Genomic DNA, 15,837 nt, shown 5'->3' on the forward strand with positions numbered 1-15,837 from the left:
ATGTTTCATCACTGTTAATTATCTTCTTATGGGCAGTTGAGACGGTAGCGTCCCACCTGGCCAACATCCGGTGAAATTCGAACTACAGGATTATAAATATTTAACTTTCATAAAATCACAAGTGTGATACATCAAAATAAAGCTTAACTTCTTTTTAATCCAGCTGCTGTGTCAGATTTCAAATAGTCTTTACGGCGATAGCACACCATGTGATTATCCGAGGACAGCTCCCCGCATACAAAAGCATGAAAAACATATTTCAAGCAGGCAGGTGCGCCACATATTTCAGAAAATGCGATATAATTAATGCCTTACCTTTGATGATCTTCTTCTGTTGGCACTCCAAAAGGTCCCAGATACATCACAAATGGTCCTTTTCTTTGATAATGTCCTTCTTTATATCCATAAAAACTCAGTTTAGCTGGCACTCTTCAGTCAATAATCCAACCAGTTTCCCTCCATCAAAATGCATACAAAATGAATCCCAAACGTTACTAATAAACTTTTCCAAAGAAGTTAAACAATGTTTATAATCAAACCTTAGGTACCCTAATACGTAAATAAATGATCAAATTTAAGACAGATAATCGTTATTGTCTTTACCGGGGATAAATACAAAAGAACGTGCCCTCTTCCACTCGCTTGGAAACACTACGGCCAAAATTGGAGCCACCTAGAAAAACTACATTTTCTGGCTCATTTTTCCAAAAACCATTATGAAACTCTTTCGAAAGACTTTTGACATCTAGTGGAAGCCCTGGGAACTGCAATCTGGGAGGATTTCACCTTATAATAAAAATGACAGCCATTGAAAACAGTGGTAGGCTGAAATTTCATTTTTTGGGGGATAGTTTGTCCTCTGGGTTTCACCTGCCATATCAGTTCTGTTATACTCACAAACATCAGTGTAACAGTTTCAGAAACTTTTGAGTGTTTCTATCCAAATCTACCAATGATATACATATCCTAGCTTCTGGGCCTGAGTAACAGGCAGTTTACTTTGGGCACGCTTTTCATCCGGACGTGAAAATACTGCCCCCTACCCGAGAGAGGTTAAGAGTCAGGAAGTGTTAGTAAAATGTCAGCTGAGTCTTAGAAACGATGGTATAATTTGACCACAAGCCCCACATTTCAACAGTCTGATTAACATAATCTATTTATTTTCTCAGTTGATCATGACACCTCCAGAAAGGATGTGGTATTCCTTGTGGATGGTTCTGATGGCACAAGGAATGGATTCCCAGCAATGCGTGATTTTGTTCAGAGAGTAGTGGGGAAACTCAATGTGGGAGGAGACAAAGATCGCGTTTCTGTTGTCCAGTACGGTAGAGATCAAGAAGTTAATTTCTATCTGAACACATACACCACAAAGGAGGACATTCTTGACAGTATCAGACTTCTGAGGCACAAAGGTGGTCGACCCCTTAACACAGGGGCAGCCCTCCAATTCGTAAGAGATAAAATCTTTAGGGACATCTCTGGAAGCAGACGTGATGAAGGTGTCCCTCAGATATTGATTTTGCTGAGTGGTGGACGGTCAAATGACACTGTTAGGCAAGCTGCCTTGGATATGAAAGGTCAAGGAATACAGAGTATTGGCATTGCCATCAGACAGGCCGACACTAGAGAAATGCAGTCAATTACATCTGATTCACAGCTCATCCTTATGGCACAAGACTTTTCATACCTGCCAGGCCTGCAGCTGGAGCTTTTACTATCAATTGCTCAAGTTTCCAGTCCTGGTTTGATAGGTAAACATTTTCTTTGTTTTCCTCTGTCTATTTAACCAGTTAATTGCTTTGTGATGTTAAAATCTTTTAGATCTACTCAGCTACTCTTTCCTAGTAAGATATTTGCTTTTATCTACATTCTCCAAAATAATGCGTAGAAGTATTTAGAGTATTAGAAGAATTAATGCCGCTCGTTATTTTAAGTCATCAACGACAATGGGTGACCACTGTGAAGATGGATTGTTTAGTGGCGTCCCCACCTCATAGGCAAATCCTCCAACATCTTGCTTAAGCCTTCTTTCATATTGCTCTTACTAATTTTTGCTTCTTACATCTTACTTTCAAAGATTGTTCTTGAATATTGAGAGTGAATACTTCCACTTTACATCCATGCTTATGCTTAGTATTATTACCACCCAATTTCAAGAAAACTTTTCCATTCTTTATTTCATTGATCTCTACTCTTCTTTAATCACAGTCTTGTTAGTTGCCTATTAGAATAGGCAATTGCCTATTTTTTGCAGGGGCAGCATTTTCACGTTTGGATGAAAAGCGTGCCCAGAGTAAACTGCTTCCTACTCAGTCCCAGAAGCTAATATATGCATACTATTATTAGTATTGGATAGAAAACACTCTAAAGTATCTAAAACTGTTTGAATCCTGTCTGTGACTATAACAGAACTTATTTGGCAGGCAAAACCCAGAGGACAAACCATTCAGATTGTTTTTTTTTTGAGGTCACTCTCTTTTCAATGGGATTTCATTGGGAATCCAGATTTCGAAGGGACCTTCCTGCAGTTCCTAACGCTTCCACTGGATGTCAACAGTCTTTAGAAATTGGTTGAGGTTTATCCTTTGAGAAATGAAGAAGTAGCCATGTTCAGAATGAGGCTCCAGCGAAGTGTACTGTTAGTTAGAGGCGCGTGACCAGAAAGCATGCTATACATTGTTTTCCTCCGGTATTGAACACAGATCATACCGTTTTCAATTTTATCGATTATTTACGTAAAAAAATACCTAAAGTTGTATTACAAAAGTAGTTTGAAATGTTTGGACAAAGCTTACAGGTAACTTTTGAGATATTTTGTAGTCATGTTGTGCAAGTTGGAACCGGTGTTTTTCTGGATCAAACGCGCCAAATAAATGGACATTTTGGATATATATCGACTGAATTAATCGAACAAAAGGACCATTTGTGATGTTTATGGATCATATTGGAGTGCCAACAGAAGATGCTCGTCAAATGTAAGGCATGAATTATATAATTATTTCTGCGTTTTGTGTCGCGCCGGGAGGGTTGAAATATGATGGTCTGTGATTGTTTGCTGGGGGTGCTATCCTCAGATAATAGCATTGTTTGCTTTCGCCATAAAGCAGTTTTGAAATCTGATAAGTTGGCTGGATTCACAACAAATGTAGCTTTAATTTGGTATATTGAATGTGTGATTTCATGAAAGTTTCATTTTTATAGTAATTTATTTGAATATGTCGCTTTGCATCTTCACTGGATGTTGGCCATATCCCAGAGATGTTTTTAAGCCTTCTTTCATATTGCTCTCACTCATTTTTCTTCTTACATCTTACTTTCAAAGATTGTTCTTGATTATTGAGAGTGAATACTTCCACTTTACATCCATGCTTATGCTTAGTATTATTACCAACCAATGTCAAGAAAACTTTTCCATTCTTTATTTCATTGATCTCTACTCTTCTTTAATCACAGTCTTGTTAGTTGCCTATTAGAATAGGCAATTGCCTCCAATTTTTGCAGCATTGGCATTTACTTCAACTTTCTGGAATGCATTCATTTAAATCAGCTGCAGTTGTTTTCAGCGATACTAATATGTAATATTCGTCATTTTGTTGAAAAAGTAGCTGACAAACTCAACTTCACTCCACTTCTATCTGAATACTTATGCTACGACTAAGAACATTCTAGACACTGCTAGAGGTCTGAGGGACACTTCTCAACACCGGGGCCGCCCTCCTGTACATCAAGGACCATGTGTTCACTACTTCATCTGGAAGTAGACACTGGCTCGGTGTTAAACAGGTTTAAGTCATTTTGAGTGGAGGAAGATGCAGAGATAAAATGAAGCATGTTGCTCATGTGCTGAAACAACAGGGCATCATGGTCTTTGCCATCGGGTCAAAAGCTACAGACATTGAAGAGCTGCCAAATATTTCTTTAAAACCTTCTTTGGCACTTACATTTTCCGAATACTTTGATCTTTATAGATTGGAGAATTAACTTTTATCGTCAATGAGAATTACTACCGGGAGAAATTCTGGCATTTTAGGTAAGGGATGTCAGTAACACTTTCCCATAATTGCTTATTGATACTACATGTGAATCATGTGGTTGTCCCGTCACTCTTTTGATTGGCATTGTTCTCCAACATAAGAACAATAAGTCATTTTTCAAAGCTCTCCCCAGGCTCATAAACTTGAATTTGATGTTGCTTTTCCAAGACAAAAGATTGTAGAATCTTGGTGATGTATTTTGAGGCTTAATTTGCCATTGTCTTCAACACACAGGACAATGAGCTCTGTTTCACAGCAATATATGGCACGTGATGTGCTCCTTTCTTATTTGCTTTAATTTTTACAGAAACTTGAAATGAAGTGCTGAGTACTTTAAGATTCGTTCCTCACATCTTTCAAAGTGTCAACCCTTGCTTGACTCTCACGCCCGTGCTGGAATTGTGTTTTCATAATTTGTTTCACTTGCTGTCTGGATTTTCTTTTGCTATGCCAAATGGTTATAGCATGTAACCCCCTGTTTCCCTTAAATACTGATATGACAAGAGTTGCATCTTGTTAAGTCCACATGTACTATTCTCCCTAGTGGAATCGCAAATTGGACGAAGTGATGTGTTCCTCATTGACAGCTCAGACAGCAGTCGCAGAGGGTTTCCTGCCATGCAAGACTTTGTACTAAGAGTTGTGTAAAACCTTAATGTGGCCAGAGACAGAGACAGGGTTGCAGTGATCCAGTTTAGCAGTGACTCTGTAGTGTTCTTCTACTTGAGTTCCTTTTCAACCAAAGACACTGTCATCAGCAAGATACGAACGTTAATGGATAAGGGAGGAAGATCGCGCAACACTGCCACGGCTCTACAGTATCTTAGAGACAATGTCTTCACCACCATCTCTGGAAGTCGACCTCTTGAAGGTGTTCCACAAGTACTGATACTGCTCACAGGAGGACCCTCCAGCAATAGTGCTAGGCAACCGGCTTCAACACTCGAAGATCTTGGCATTTTGAGCTTCAGCATTGTCACAGACTCAATTGGTCTTCCCACCACTGCTCACAAAAGTAATTTTGTCTTTCTGATCACTGACCTTGTGTCACGCCTGCTCCTGCACTTCCCCCCTAGCGCTTGAGGGTGCCAGTCTCCCCAGCATTGCGTACTTCTGCCACCATCATTACGGACACCTGCCTTACCCCGTCACATGCATCAGCAATTATTGGACTAACCTGCACTCAATCACCTCTGTCATTGTGACTGGTTGCCGGGAAGTCAGGCGCAGGAGAGCAGAGATGGGTGATAACAGGAGAACTTTAATATACACCCTGGTCCAAAGGCACAGGCGAGGCAGCACAAAGCACAACCACGGTAACATGAACCAGATTAAACAAAACAAACAAACCTAGGTTATAAACAAACCTAGCGCAATGACCGATGACGTCGACCGCCGAACGCCGCCCGAACAAGGAGAGGGACCGAGTTCAGCGGAAGTCGTGACACCTATATATGTCTGGTTCCCCGCTCTGTTCCCTGCTTCAGCATTAATTGTCGTTTGTCTTTGTTTACCCGTGTGCTGATGCCGTTCCTGTTCTGTTACCTGTCTGTTCCTGATTAAATGTTGACTCCACATGCCTGCTTCTCATCTCCGGCATCGGTCCTTACGGAATGCTGAAGCCATCATACGAAGCATTGGGGAGTGCTGACTTTCCGGTTGGTGGTAACGTTGGGGCCCGTCATCGATGGAACCGGGGGTGCCTAAGCCAGCTCGTCGGGCTGTCACGCCCTAGCTGACTTGAGAGGTTTCTTTCTCCGGTTGGCTCGGAAGGCACCCATCCCACGTCAGGCCTCAGCCAGATCGTCAGATTTTTACACCCAGTCGGCTCGTCAGGCTGCCATGCCTCCTCTGGATCGTCGGGCTCCCACGCCTCAACGGGATCAATATGACTTCATGCTTCAGCCGGATCGTCAGGCTCCTATGCCTCAGCCTGTTCGCCAGGTTCTCACGCCTTTGCCAGTTCGTCAGGGTTTCATTCCCAGCTGGCTTGTCCAGCGCCCGTTTCTTGGCCGGCCCGTCAGGCTCGCCCAGTTGGGAAGCAGGGTGGCGCCCCTGGGGGGGGGGGGGTACTGTCACACCTGCTCCCGTCAGGCTCCCCAGCATTGCACACTTATTCCACCATCATTACACACACCTGCTTTCCCCCCGTCATGCGCATCAGCAATTATTGGACTCACCTGGACTCAAATACATTCTAGAATTACCTTCCCTATATATGTCTGGTTCCCCTCTGCTCCCTGCTTCAGCATTAATTGTCGTTTGTCTTTGTTTACCCGTGTGCTGATGCCGTTCCTGTTCTGTTACCTGTCTGTTCCTGATTAAATGTTGACTCCACATGCCTGCTTCTCATCTCCGACGTTGGTTCTTACACTTTGGAGAGCTTCCAGACATCTTATTAGATGTACTGTTCACTTTAAACCGTACCACTCTTATTGGTAAGTGACATATTTTTTCTGAGTGTCACTTGTCCTTTTTTTATACTGGGAAGACAATTTGGAAAGAACTGCAAAGGACAGTAGTCCATTTGTTCATCTGAATATAAAACATGACTAAATGTCTAAATGCTTTCATGAGACATGATACACAACACAGCCTACATTTATTGTAATTTCTCAACTTGAAGAAATCAAGAAGGATAATAAAAGAAGGAAGGGAAGTGCTGCTAAGCTACATAAAAGTAGGTTTTGGTAGACAGAATGTGCTCTTTGGTAAAAGGGGTAAATTGTCCCTCAAAAAGAAAGCAGGACCAAGGCACTCTTCACAATGAATTAAAATGGCTATATTTGTATGGCATGTTCAATTATTTTATTTTTTTTAATTTTTTTAACTCCGACGCATTTCAGCTGCTTGTCTTCGTCGGGGAGTACAAAGATATGACAATACAATGTCCTCTTTTGACCAGCTTGTTCCAATCAACTCTGATTTGAAGAGGGAGTGGTTACATAATTCATTGGACAACACCTAGTAAGCAATACTAAACGTATCTACAGTATTTCACTTTTTAATGTGTAATCGGAAATGCATATCAAGGCTAGAAGCATCAGAACCCCTAGAAAGGTAGTTCTAACCTGGAATATGACAGGGCAAGTTGTAAGAATAGGAGAGTCATCGATTTTATAGCACACTAGATGACAGTAGTCTAAACATAGCTGAGGGCAATAGAGGAAAATGTCCACTACATGACTGCAAAGGGACCTCTCATGGCCCTACAGGAAAGGTGAGAAATCCATATCTTCATTTAAACCAGGGTACTTAGTGGCCTGTAGTTTGTAAATCCCAAAACTTTCCCTTTGGTTTAGCTGTTTAAGATGGTCCCATTTTCTAATTGAGGCCGGAACATGATCAATACCCACAGCTTGTAGGGAGGCAGGGTCGCCATGGTGTGAAGACTTGTAGTGCCTTGCCATGGAGTAGTCTTCATTGCCTACCCGTATGGCGTACTTGTGTTCCGCTAAGCGGTCTTGAAGGCGTCACTTTGTCAGTCCGATGTAGAACACCTTGCACTGTGGACATTCCAACCTGTAGATGCCATGAGTGGTTTTGCAGTTAATGAAATGCTTGACTTGATACTCCATTTTAGATGCTGTGTCAACAAAATACTTTTTCGGTGCAATATTTCTGCAATGGTTGCACTGGTAGCATTTTGAAAGAGCCCCTGGGTTTGTGGTCTAGCCAAGTATTTTAAGAGTCACCCGGAAGATAACTGTGGACTAATTTGTCATTTAGGGTAGGACATCTCTGACTGGTGGCTCTGGGATGACTTTGTGTAGTAGGGTATCACTTTGGATGATTCCCCAATTATTTTTAATGACTATTTAAATGTTCTCTGCTTCAGTGCTGTATTTTGTAACAAAGTACACTCTCTCTGGTCCATCATAAGTCACTCCCCTTTGCAATTTGTTCTCTCTGTCAAGTCGTCCAGCCCTTATAACTGCATCTTTCAGGACCTGAGAGCTGTAAACCAGATTCAAGAAGTGATTCTCCAATTCAGCAGATATTACACTGTAGTCTGTTTTCTAATTGCAAATTCTGCAGACTCTTTGGAATTGGCCATATGGAATGTTATCTTTAGCCTTTTGGGGTAGAAGCTGTCTGCCCTCAGAATGGGATTCTCATTTGTAGGTTTCCTAAAGATTGATGTGCGCAAACAACCTTGCTATTTTTAATGATGTCAAGGTTAAAAAAATGCATGTTATCCTTGCTGTACTCCACACAGTAGTTTGTTTGATGTTAGGGTTAATGCTGATAAGGTATTAGTGGAAGGAAATAAATTAATCTTCTGAGCCAGACCAGAACAGGCAAACATCCTCAATATAGCGTCCCCACCATATAATCCGGTCAAAGAACTGGTTTTAGAAGGATCCAAAATGAAGTAATTTTCCAATCTACGTAAGTACAAACCAGCGTAGGAAGGGCTGTAGCAAGCTCCGATGGCACATCATTTGACTTGGTTAAAAATACGGTCCTGAAAGACAAAGATGTTGTTATTACGAGTCCATTCAGTCAGTGAGACAATGAATTCTGTGGGAGGCATCTCAGTCTCAGGCCGGGTACTCAAGAAATGGTGCATAGCTGCCCATCCTTATTTCATGTTCAATGGTGGTGTATAGAGACTCCACATCCATGGTGACTAAAAAGGAAGCTGTACCTATATTGTTTATGATCTGTGGTGTCTTGAAAATAGTTTGGGAGTAATGGCTGAAAAGTCTTAATAAAGTAATCAATTTACTTGGAGATGGGTTCTGTCAGACCTTCATTACCACTAATGACTTGTTTACCTGGGGGGTTTTCAAGATTCTTGTGGACTTTTGGAAGAAGATAATAAGAAGCAGTACGCAGACTGCCATTGAAAAGAAATTTGAACTCATTGCCTGAAATGTAACCATTCTCCTTAGCTTCTGTGAGGATCCCTTTTGTGTTTGCTGTGATCAAGTGTACTATAAAATAGATTGTCTCTCCTATTCCTACCACTCTGCTCAGTCATATTCAAGTTTATAACCACCGTTCTAAGGGTTCTGATGCTTCTAGCCATGATATGCATGCTTGATAACATATATACAGTATTTCACTTTTTAATGTATATAGTATTGCTTACTAGGTGTTGTCCAGTGAATTCTGTAACCAATCCCTCTTCAAATCAGGGTTGATTGGAAAAAGCTGTTCAAAAGAAAACATTGTATTATCATGTCTTTGTACTCCCTGACGATGGCCATGCAGCCAAAATGCGTCCGTTTTAAAACTTTGTTTCCATTCAACATGCCATACAAATAAAGGCATTTTAATTCAGTATATGAAGAGTGCCTTGGTCCTCCTTTCCTTTTGGTAAACCAAGAAGGATGTCGTCTTCTTGGTCGATGGATCTGATGACGTTAGAAATGAGTTCCTAGTTATACGAGACTTCTTACAAGGAGTAGTTGAGAAGCTCAAAGTGAACGAGAACAAATACCGAATTTCTGTGATACAGTACAGCAGGGATGCCATGGTCAATTTCTATTTAAACACTTATGCATCCAAATATAAGGTTATAAATGCAATCAGAGTGATCAAACTTGAAGGAGGGAGACCCCTCATCACTTAAGCAGCTCTTGTGTATGTCAGGGACAATGTCTTTATTGCTTCCTCTGGCCCAGGCGCCTGGAAGGTGTTCCACAAAAACAAATTCTGCTTAGTGGTGGGAGGTCTAGTGATAGTGTTGAACCCTTAGCTATGGCGCTGAAGCATGTTGGTGTGGTCCCTGTCAGTATTGGCCTTAGAAATGCTGAATACAGGGTCATGCAGTCAATCTCGAATTCCCCCCAACAAAACATTTTCTGTCTGCGGAACCTCCAAAACCTCCAGACAGGGCTCTTCTTTGCTATGTCAAGACTTGCCAAAGCCGGGTATCCTGACCCTGCCACATTCATTGATCCGGGAGGTAAGACACTAGGAACGAAAGTCCTTCAGCTGAAGTGTTCAATCATCGCTTGCAAAATGATATTGAATATCTTTGTGAGAACATGTTTTGAAATGTATTAACCCATTTACTATATAAGGAGCAGTGGTGGATAAACATTTTCTTCTCCCTTTCCTTTCAGCTCAGTCCCAGGGTCCCAAGAAGGATATCGTCTTCCTTGTCGATGGCTCAGATGGCGTTGGACGGGAGTTCCCCATCATCCAGGAGTTCATCCGCAGGATTGTGGAGAAACTCAACGTGGGCGAGAACAAGATCAGGATTGGTGTGGTGCAGTATGGCGACTCCCCCGATGCAGATATCAATCTGAACTCCCACACAACCAAGGAGGGGGTTATGAACGCTGTCAAGGGACTGCGTCAGCGAGGCGGCCGGGACCGTAACCTGGGTCAGGCATTGGAGTTTGTCAGTAACGAAGTGCTGAATGCTCAAAATGGCGGCAGGAAGGAAGAGGGCGTCCCACAGTTCCTGATTGTCGTCTCCGGCGGGAAGTCCACAGATGAAATCAGTCGACCTGCGACATCACTGAAGCAGTCCGGCATTTTTCCCTTCAGCATCGGGACCAGAGATGTTAACCCTCAGGAGCTTCAGGTTGTCTCCTATGTTCCCAACTTTGCCCACACTGTAGAGGACTTCCCTGGCCTGTACACAGTGCAGGACACACTGATCACCACGCTCACAGAGTTGTCAGATGAGGACATCGCCAGGCTGCGCCCTGTAATCCCAAATCTGGATGGTAAATGCGCTCTCTTGCTGTCATCGATGTATGTTTCATAGGATGAATGTCTGTTTGAATTTCATAATAGTTGATCAAATGTTGTGGTATATTTGGACAACATTGCACTGAGAAATACTAAAGGCTGATCCGGGAGTGCCATGTAGAAGGGGCACTAGTAAGACAGCTAAAGGTGCCAGTGTCTGGCAAGAATGTCTTCAGATCAGGTTTCTTGTAGATAATGATTCACCACACCACACCCCTCTGTGTTGACAGTGCTCACAGTGGAAGTAAGCATGTAAAACAAAAGTGGTTCCACAAGGCATTTCTGGAATTGCAGTGAAGAGGCTAGATAGAATGTACATACACACACTGCACACTGACGTATGAATGCTAGGGATAGAGTATACCGGGTAGGATACAGTAATAACATAATATCTATGCATTGCTATAAACACTATAATGACCAGACAGTAATAACACAGTTATATGACGAAACACAACAATGTAGTATACGGGTAAATGATGCACACAACAGAGAATGACCGATGATAAGCATAGGCCAGATCTACACCAATCTAATGACATAGAAAGTAGCTGGACTAGCAACTGAAATTTGATTGCAATGTCAAACATGGGATAGTAACTGCACCACGAGGAAGGCACAGCCTAAATAAGGCTACATGCTACGTACGGCTAAATACAGTGCACAAACAGAGGCTGCACAAACATTGTAGATGTCCATAAACATAACGATATGCATACACAGAAAATAAGAACAGAAGAATTCATATCCGAGGTATGTGGCACAGCATAAAGGAGCTAGCATGACCGGCTAGCACCTAGGCTAGCTTGCTAGAAGTAGCATGATGAAAAATGGTAAAGGAATAACTCTATGAGCCTGTGCAAGTTTTCTCCAGTGATTAGTAGCGGTACTACAACCCAAAATGACGTCACCGTCCATGTTATATTTTCATTGGCTCATGAGATTTAAACGGTCCGACACGGACTTCCACATTACTTACCCCAGTATATTTGGTACCAATGTTTTCGTCTTAAGCAGCAGATAACATGTGATTGTCTGGTTTGGACAAAGTATATACCAAACGAACGGGCTACTCACTACGCGTCGTTTGGTGTGGTGTAGTTCGTCCGTGTTTGACAGAGGGGGCCAACTCCACAGTGAAATTCATGTATGGAGTTGTTTAAAAATTGTGCAATTTGGTGATTTTCCTCCTGTTACTTATAACGTCATAATACAGTTGAACAGTATAAGACAAGCAATCCTTCAGAAACTGTCATGCCCCCTCAATTTGAAACGATATTTGAAACTGATTCAAAAGGTGAAAAGGTCAGTTCATTCACATTCAAAATATCAATACATTTTTTATTTGATACTCGTTCTATGACGCCTTTGAGCATGTGCTCTGCTAATTGACTACGTCTCACACAAATACTTTATATACCGGTCCAGTATATTCCACAGTGTTGCAGTTGTCTGTGGAATAACTGTTTACTACTCTATCCTTCATGGCCCTCTCTATATTGACTTTTACACGGGCATAGCAAATATAGCCGAATAATCGCTCCAAGGTGGTCAGCTGAAGAGGTTTTACATTTTTGCATGGGAAAAGATGAAATCACCAATTACGTAGTGCCACGTTGTTTTGAACAGGTTATAAGCATCCGTTGAGAAAGGCCACCCGGCTCATGGGTGCACCTTTGAGGTATTAGCAGAGCCACAAAAAAAGAATGCTTTAATAGCTAACACACAAGCTCAACCAAACTAAGTGCTGGTACAATACCATTTCTATTTCTTCAAATCCAGTGACACAAGAGACTAAAAACAAAAGATGATGCGTGTTTACAGCTTTGATTGATTGATGTTTACTAGCAGTGGGTTAAGGAGGAAAACTACAAGTTCTCTTACGTGGGAGTTTGTCAAAGCAGCACCACAGACAGAGCACAATCACTACCACCATGCTCAATTGTTGTATCGCTCGTTGAGATGAACACCCCAACAACGTCTATCAGATACAGTCTTTTGCACTTTCGAGAGTGACCGCTGGGGTGTTTTTCATACGGTTGAACTTTTAACTGGGTTTCAGTAGTTTGCATCACCACCTGTGATTGTGCAATGCTGTAGTCTAGTTGAATATCGATTTAAAAAAATATTCTGCTTCTCAAATGTTCATTACAAAAATGTATTATCAATAATACTGAAATATTACATTTAGTGTCCTCTATTTCCCTAATGGGCGGACCACCATTGACATTGAGGCTCAATTTGTGTTGTTAACAAACACATTTGATGTGCCTGTCTTCTCTCACAGTCACCACAACCATAGTATCCACTGGCGGAGAAAAGAGGGATGTGGTTTTCCTCATTGACGGCACAACAGCTGTGCGCAGCGAGTTCCCCGCCATCCGTGACATGATTGGGAGGGTCGTGGAAAAGCTAGACGTGGGTCTGGATCGGGTGAGGGTGTCAGTGGTGCAGTACAGCGACGGTGCCAAGGTGGAGTTCCACCTGAACAAGCACTCCACCAAAGACGAGGTCCGCCAGGCCACGAAGAAGCTTCAGAGCAGCGGTGGGAACCGTCGGAACACTGGCCGTGCCCTTGAATGGATCTCCAAGAACATCTACCAGAGATCAGCAGGTAGCCGCATTGAGGAGGGAGTTCCTCAGTTCCTCATTCTAGTCACAGGGGGAAAGTCCAACGATGACGTCTCTGGACCGGTTAATCAGCTGAAGACCAACCTGGTTGCCCCTTTAGCCATCGGCACAAAGAATGCCGACCCCAATGAACTGAGGCAGATCGCCCTAAAGCCAGAACTTGCCTACTCCATTAACAACTTTGGGCAGCTTCCAACAGTGGAGCAGCAGCTTATTGCTTCAGTCAACACCATGACCACCACTGACATCTCCAGCAGTTTTGTTCCCCCAGTTTTGGATATTGGTAAGACATACTAGATTATTAAACCCAATGTAATTCTAAATAGTGCTTACCAATCAAAAATATTTTTGAATATGATGGCAATTTTGTTTTGTATGATATTGGCTCAACTGTTTTAAAGATATTTTGCCAACAAGAAAAGTGAAACACCACCTGCTTTACTTTTTCTTGTGTCTTTACTTCTCAGCTAACCTCAACATGGGGAGGAAAGATATCATCTTTCTCATCGATGGCTCGGACACCACAGGCTCCAATGGCATCGCCCACATCCGTGACTTCATCCTCAACATCGTTCAGCAACTAGATGTGCAACTTGACCAGGTCCGGGTCGCTGTCGTCCAATATTCCGACAAGGTCAAGACCGAGTTCTCTCTCAACTCCCACAACAAAAAACCAGCTGTGCTCTCAGCCATTAAAAGACTACGCCAGCAGGGTGGAAGATCATCCGATCTGGCCAACGCCATCGAGTATGTGATCAGGAATGAGCTGAAAGCCTCGGCGGGTGTCCGGCTTGCGGAGGCCTCCCAGCATCTAGTGGTCCTTACTGGCGGAAGGTCCCCCACTGACGTGTCCGTGTACGGCCCTCTGCTTAAAGGCTCCCGAGTTAACTGCATCGGCATCGGGGCTGGTGGAGCAGACTCAAGGCAGCTCAACCAGATTGCCACCAGCTCTGCCGATGTTCTCCAGGTACCCGCTTTCCCCGGCTTGCCAGTCATTAAGGAGAGGTTTATTACCAGGCTGAACGGAACAATCCCTGATGAGGCACCTACAGATTTTGTCGACCCAAGTAAGTGAAACCACACAGCAATGCATTCTCACCTTTTCTTTATAAGAAACGTATTGATAAATACCAAATACAATCTAAATAAATACTGTAGATATGATTCAACATGGCACCTCTCTCTTTCCCTCTATCCCTCTCTCTCGCTCTCTCACTCACTCTCTGTTCGCTCTCTCTGCATCAGGCCTCCCTAAAGCCAAGGTTGCTGATATTGTATTCTTGGTGGACGGCTCCATCAACCTGGGCAAGGACAACTTCAAGGAGGTGATGGGGTTCATCCAGAACCTCATCGACCTCTTCTTCACTGAGCGTGACAACCTGCAGATTGGCCTGGCGAGCTACACCACCGACGTCACCGACGTGTTCTACCTCAATACCTACAAGGACAAGGACGACATAATCGACGCCATCAGCCGCACCGAGTACAAGGGCGGCCGCAGGATCAACACGGGCACCGCCATACGCCACGTGCAGGAGAACCACTTCATCAAAGGTAAAGGCAGCAGGAAGGATGAGGGCATCCCCCAGATCCTGATGATCATCACTGGCGGAAGGTCGGCCGACGACAGCAAGACCGCAGCTCTGGCGTTGAAGGCCACCGGCGTGCGCATCTACGCTGTCGGCGTGGGTGACATTGAGGACGAGTTGAACAACCTGGCGAGCGAGGCCTCCACAGTGGCCAGGGCAAGCACGTTTGTGGAGCTCTCTGAGCTCAACGAGCAAATCCTTGAGACATTGGACGACGAGTTGAAGGGAGTCAAGCTATGCACTGGCGTGAGCCAGGAGCCCTCAAAGAGTGAGGACCATTTTACTTTTTCTTCCTTAGTGTTGATATCAGGGGGACATAACATGGCATGTCTACTTCACTTCCTGATGCTTGTTTTACTTACATTCCTTTCATATGGAACATTGATAAAAGAAATTACAAGAAAACATCCATATTAAAAGTTGTGGTACAGAGAAGCTCCAAACCAACCTCAACAAACCAACTTCAACAAACCAACCTCAACCTCCTCTCTCTCTCTCTCTCTTTCAGACTGCAGTCTGGAGGTGTTGGTAGGCTTTGATGTGTCCTCACCAAACATCTTCCAGGCCCAGAGGATCCTGGAGTCCAAGATGGGTGCCATCCTCCAAAGGATCACCAAGATGACGGGCATCAGTTGCTCGTCGGGCCAGATCCCATCGATCCAGGTGGGCATCCTGGCCATGGATGCCGCCTCAGAACCCGTCCACCTGGAGTTCACGAACAACGCCGACATGCTGTTCGAGGCCTTCCGAGCACTGCGCGCCCGCGGACCCTACTTCCTCAACGCCAAGACCATTGCCGCATATGGTTCCAGGTTCAAAAGCCGAGCAGCAGATGCGGTCAAGGTGTGTCTGTTTGTCTAACTTCATGT

At 43.4% G+C, this 15,837-nt stretch overlaps 1 protein-coding gene across 1 annotated transcript in view; it reads left to right on the forward strand.

Annotated features, from left to right (window-relative positions):
* The window catches only part of col6a3 (collagen, type VI, alpha 3), an 83,028-nt gene that overhangs the window by 37,234 nt on the left and 29,957 nt on the right, over nucleotides 1-15,837 (forward strand). Inside the window, exons 22-26 of the mRNA XM_055879175.1 lie at nucleotides 10,112-10,723; nucleotides 13,036-13,662; nucleotides 13,847-14,446; nucleotides 14,625-15,236; nucleotides 15,477-15,811. Of these exons, the coding sequence (XP_055735150.1) occupies nucleotides 10,112-10,723; nucleotides 13,036-13,662; nucleotides 13,847-14,446; nucleotides 14,625-15,236; nucleotides 15,477-15,811 (2,786 nt within the window). The remainder of the gene's footprint in view (nucleotides 1-10,111; nucleotides 10,724-13,035; nucleotides 13,663-13,846; nucleotides 14,447-14,624; nucleotides 15,237-15,476; nucleotides 15,812-15,837) is intronic.

The sequence above is a fragment of the Salvelinus fontinalis genome, chromosome 23 (assembly GCF_029448725.1).
Source record: "Salvelinus fontinalis isolate EN_2023a chromosome 23, ASM2944872v1, whole genome shotgun sequence".
In the NCBI taxonomy this organism is placed as follows: Eukaryota; Metazoa; Chordata; class Actinopteri; order Salmoniformes; family Salmonidae; genus Salvelinus; species Salvelinus fontinalis.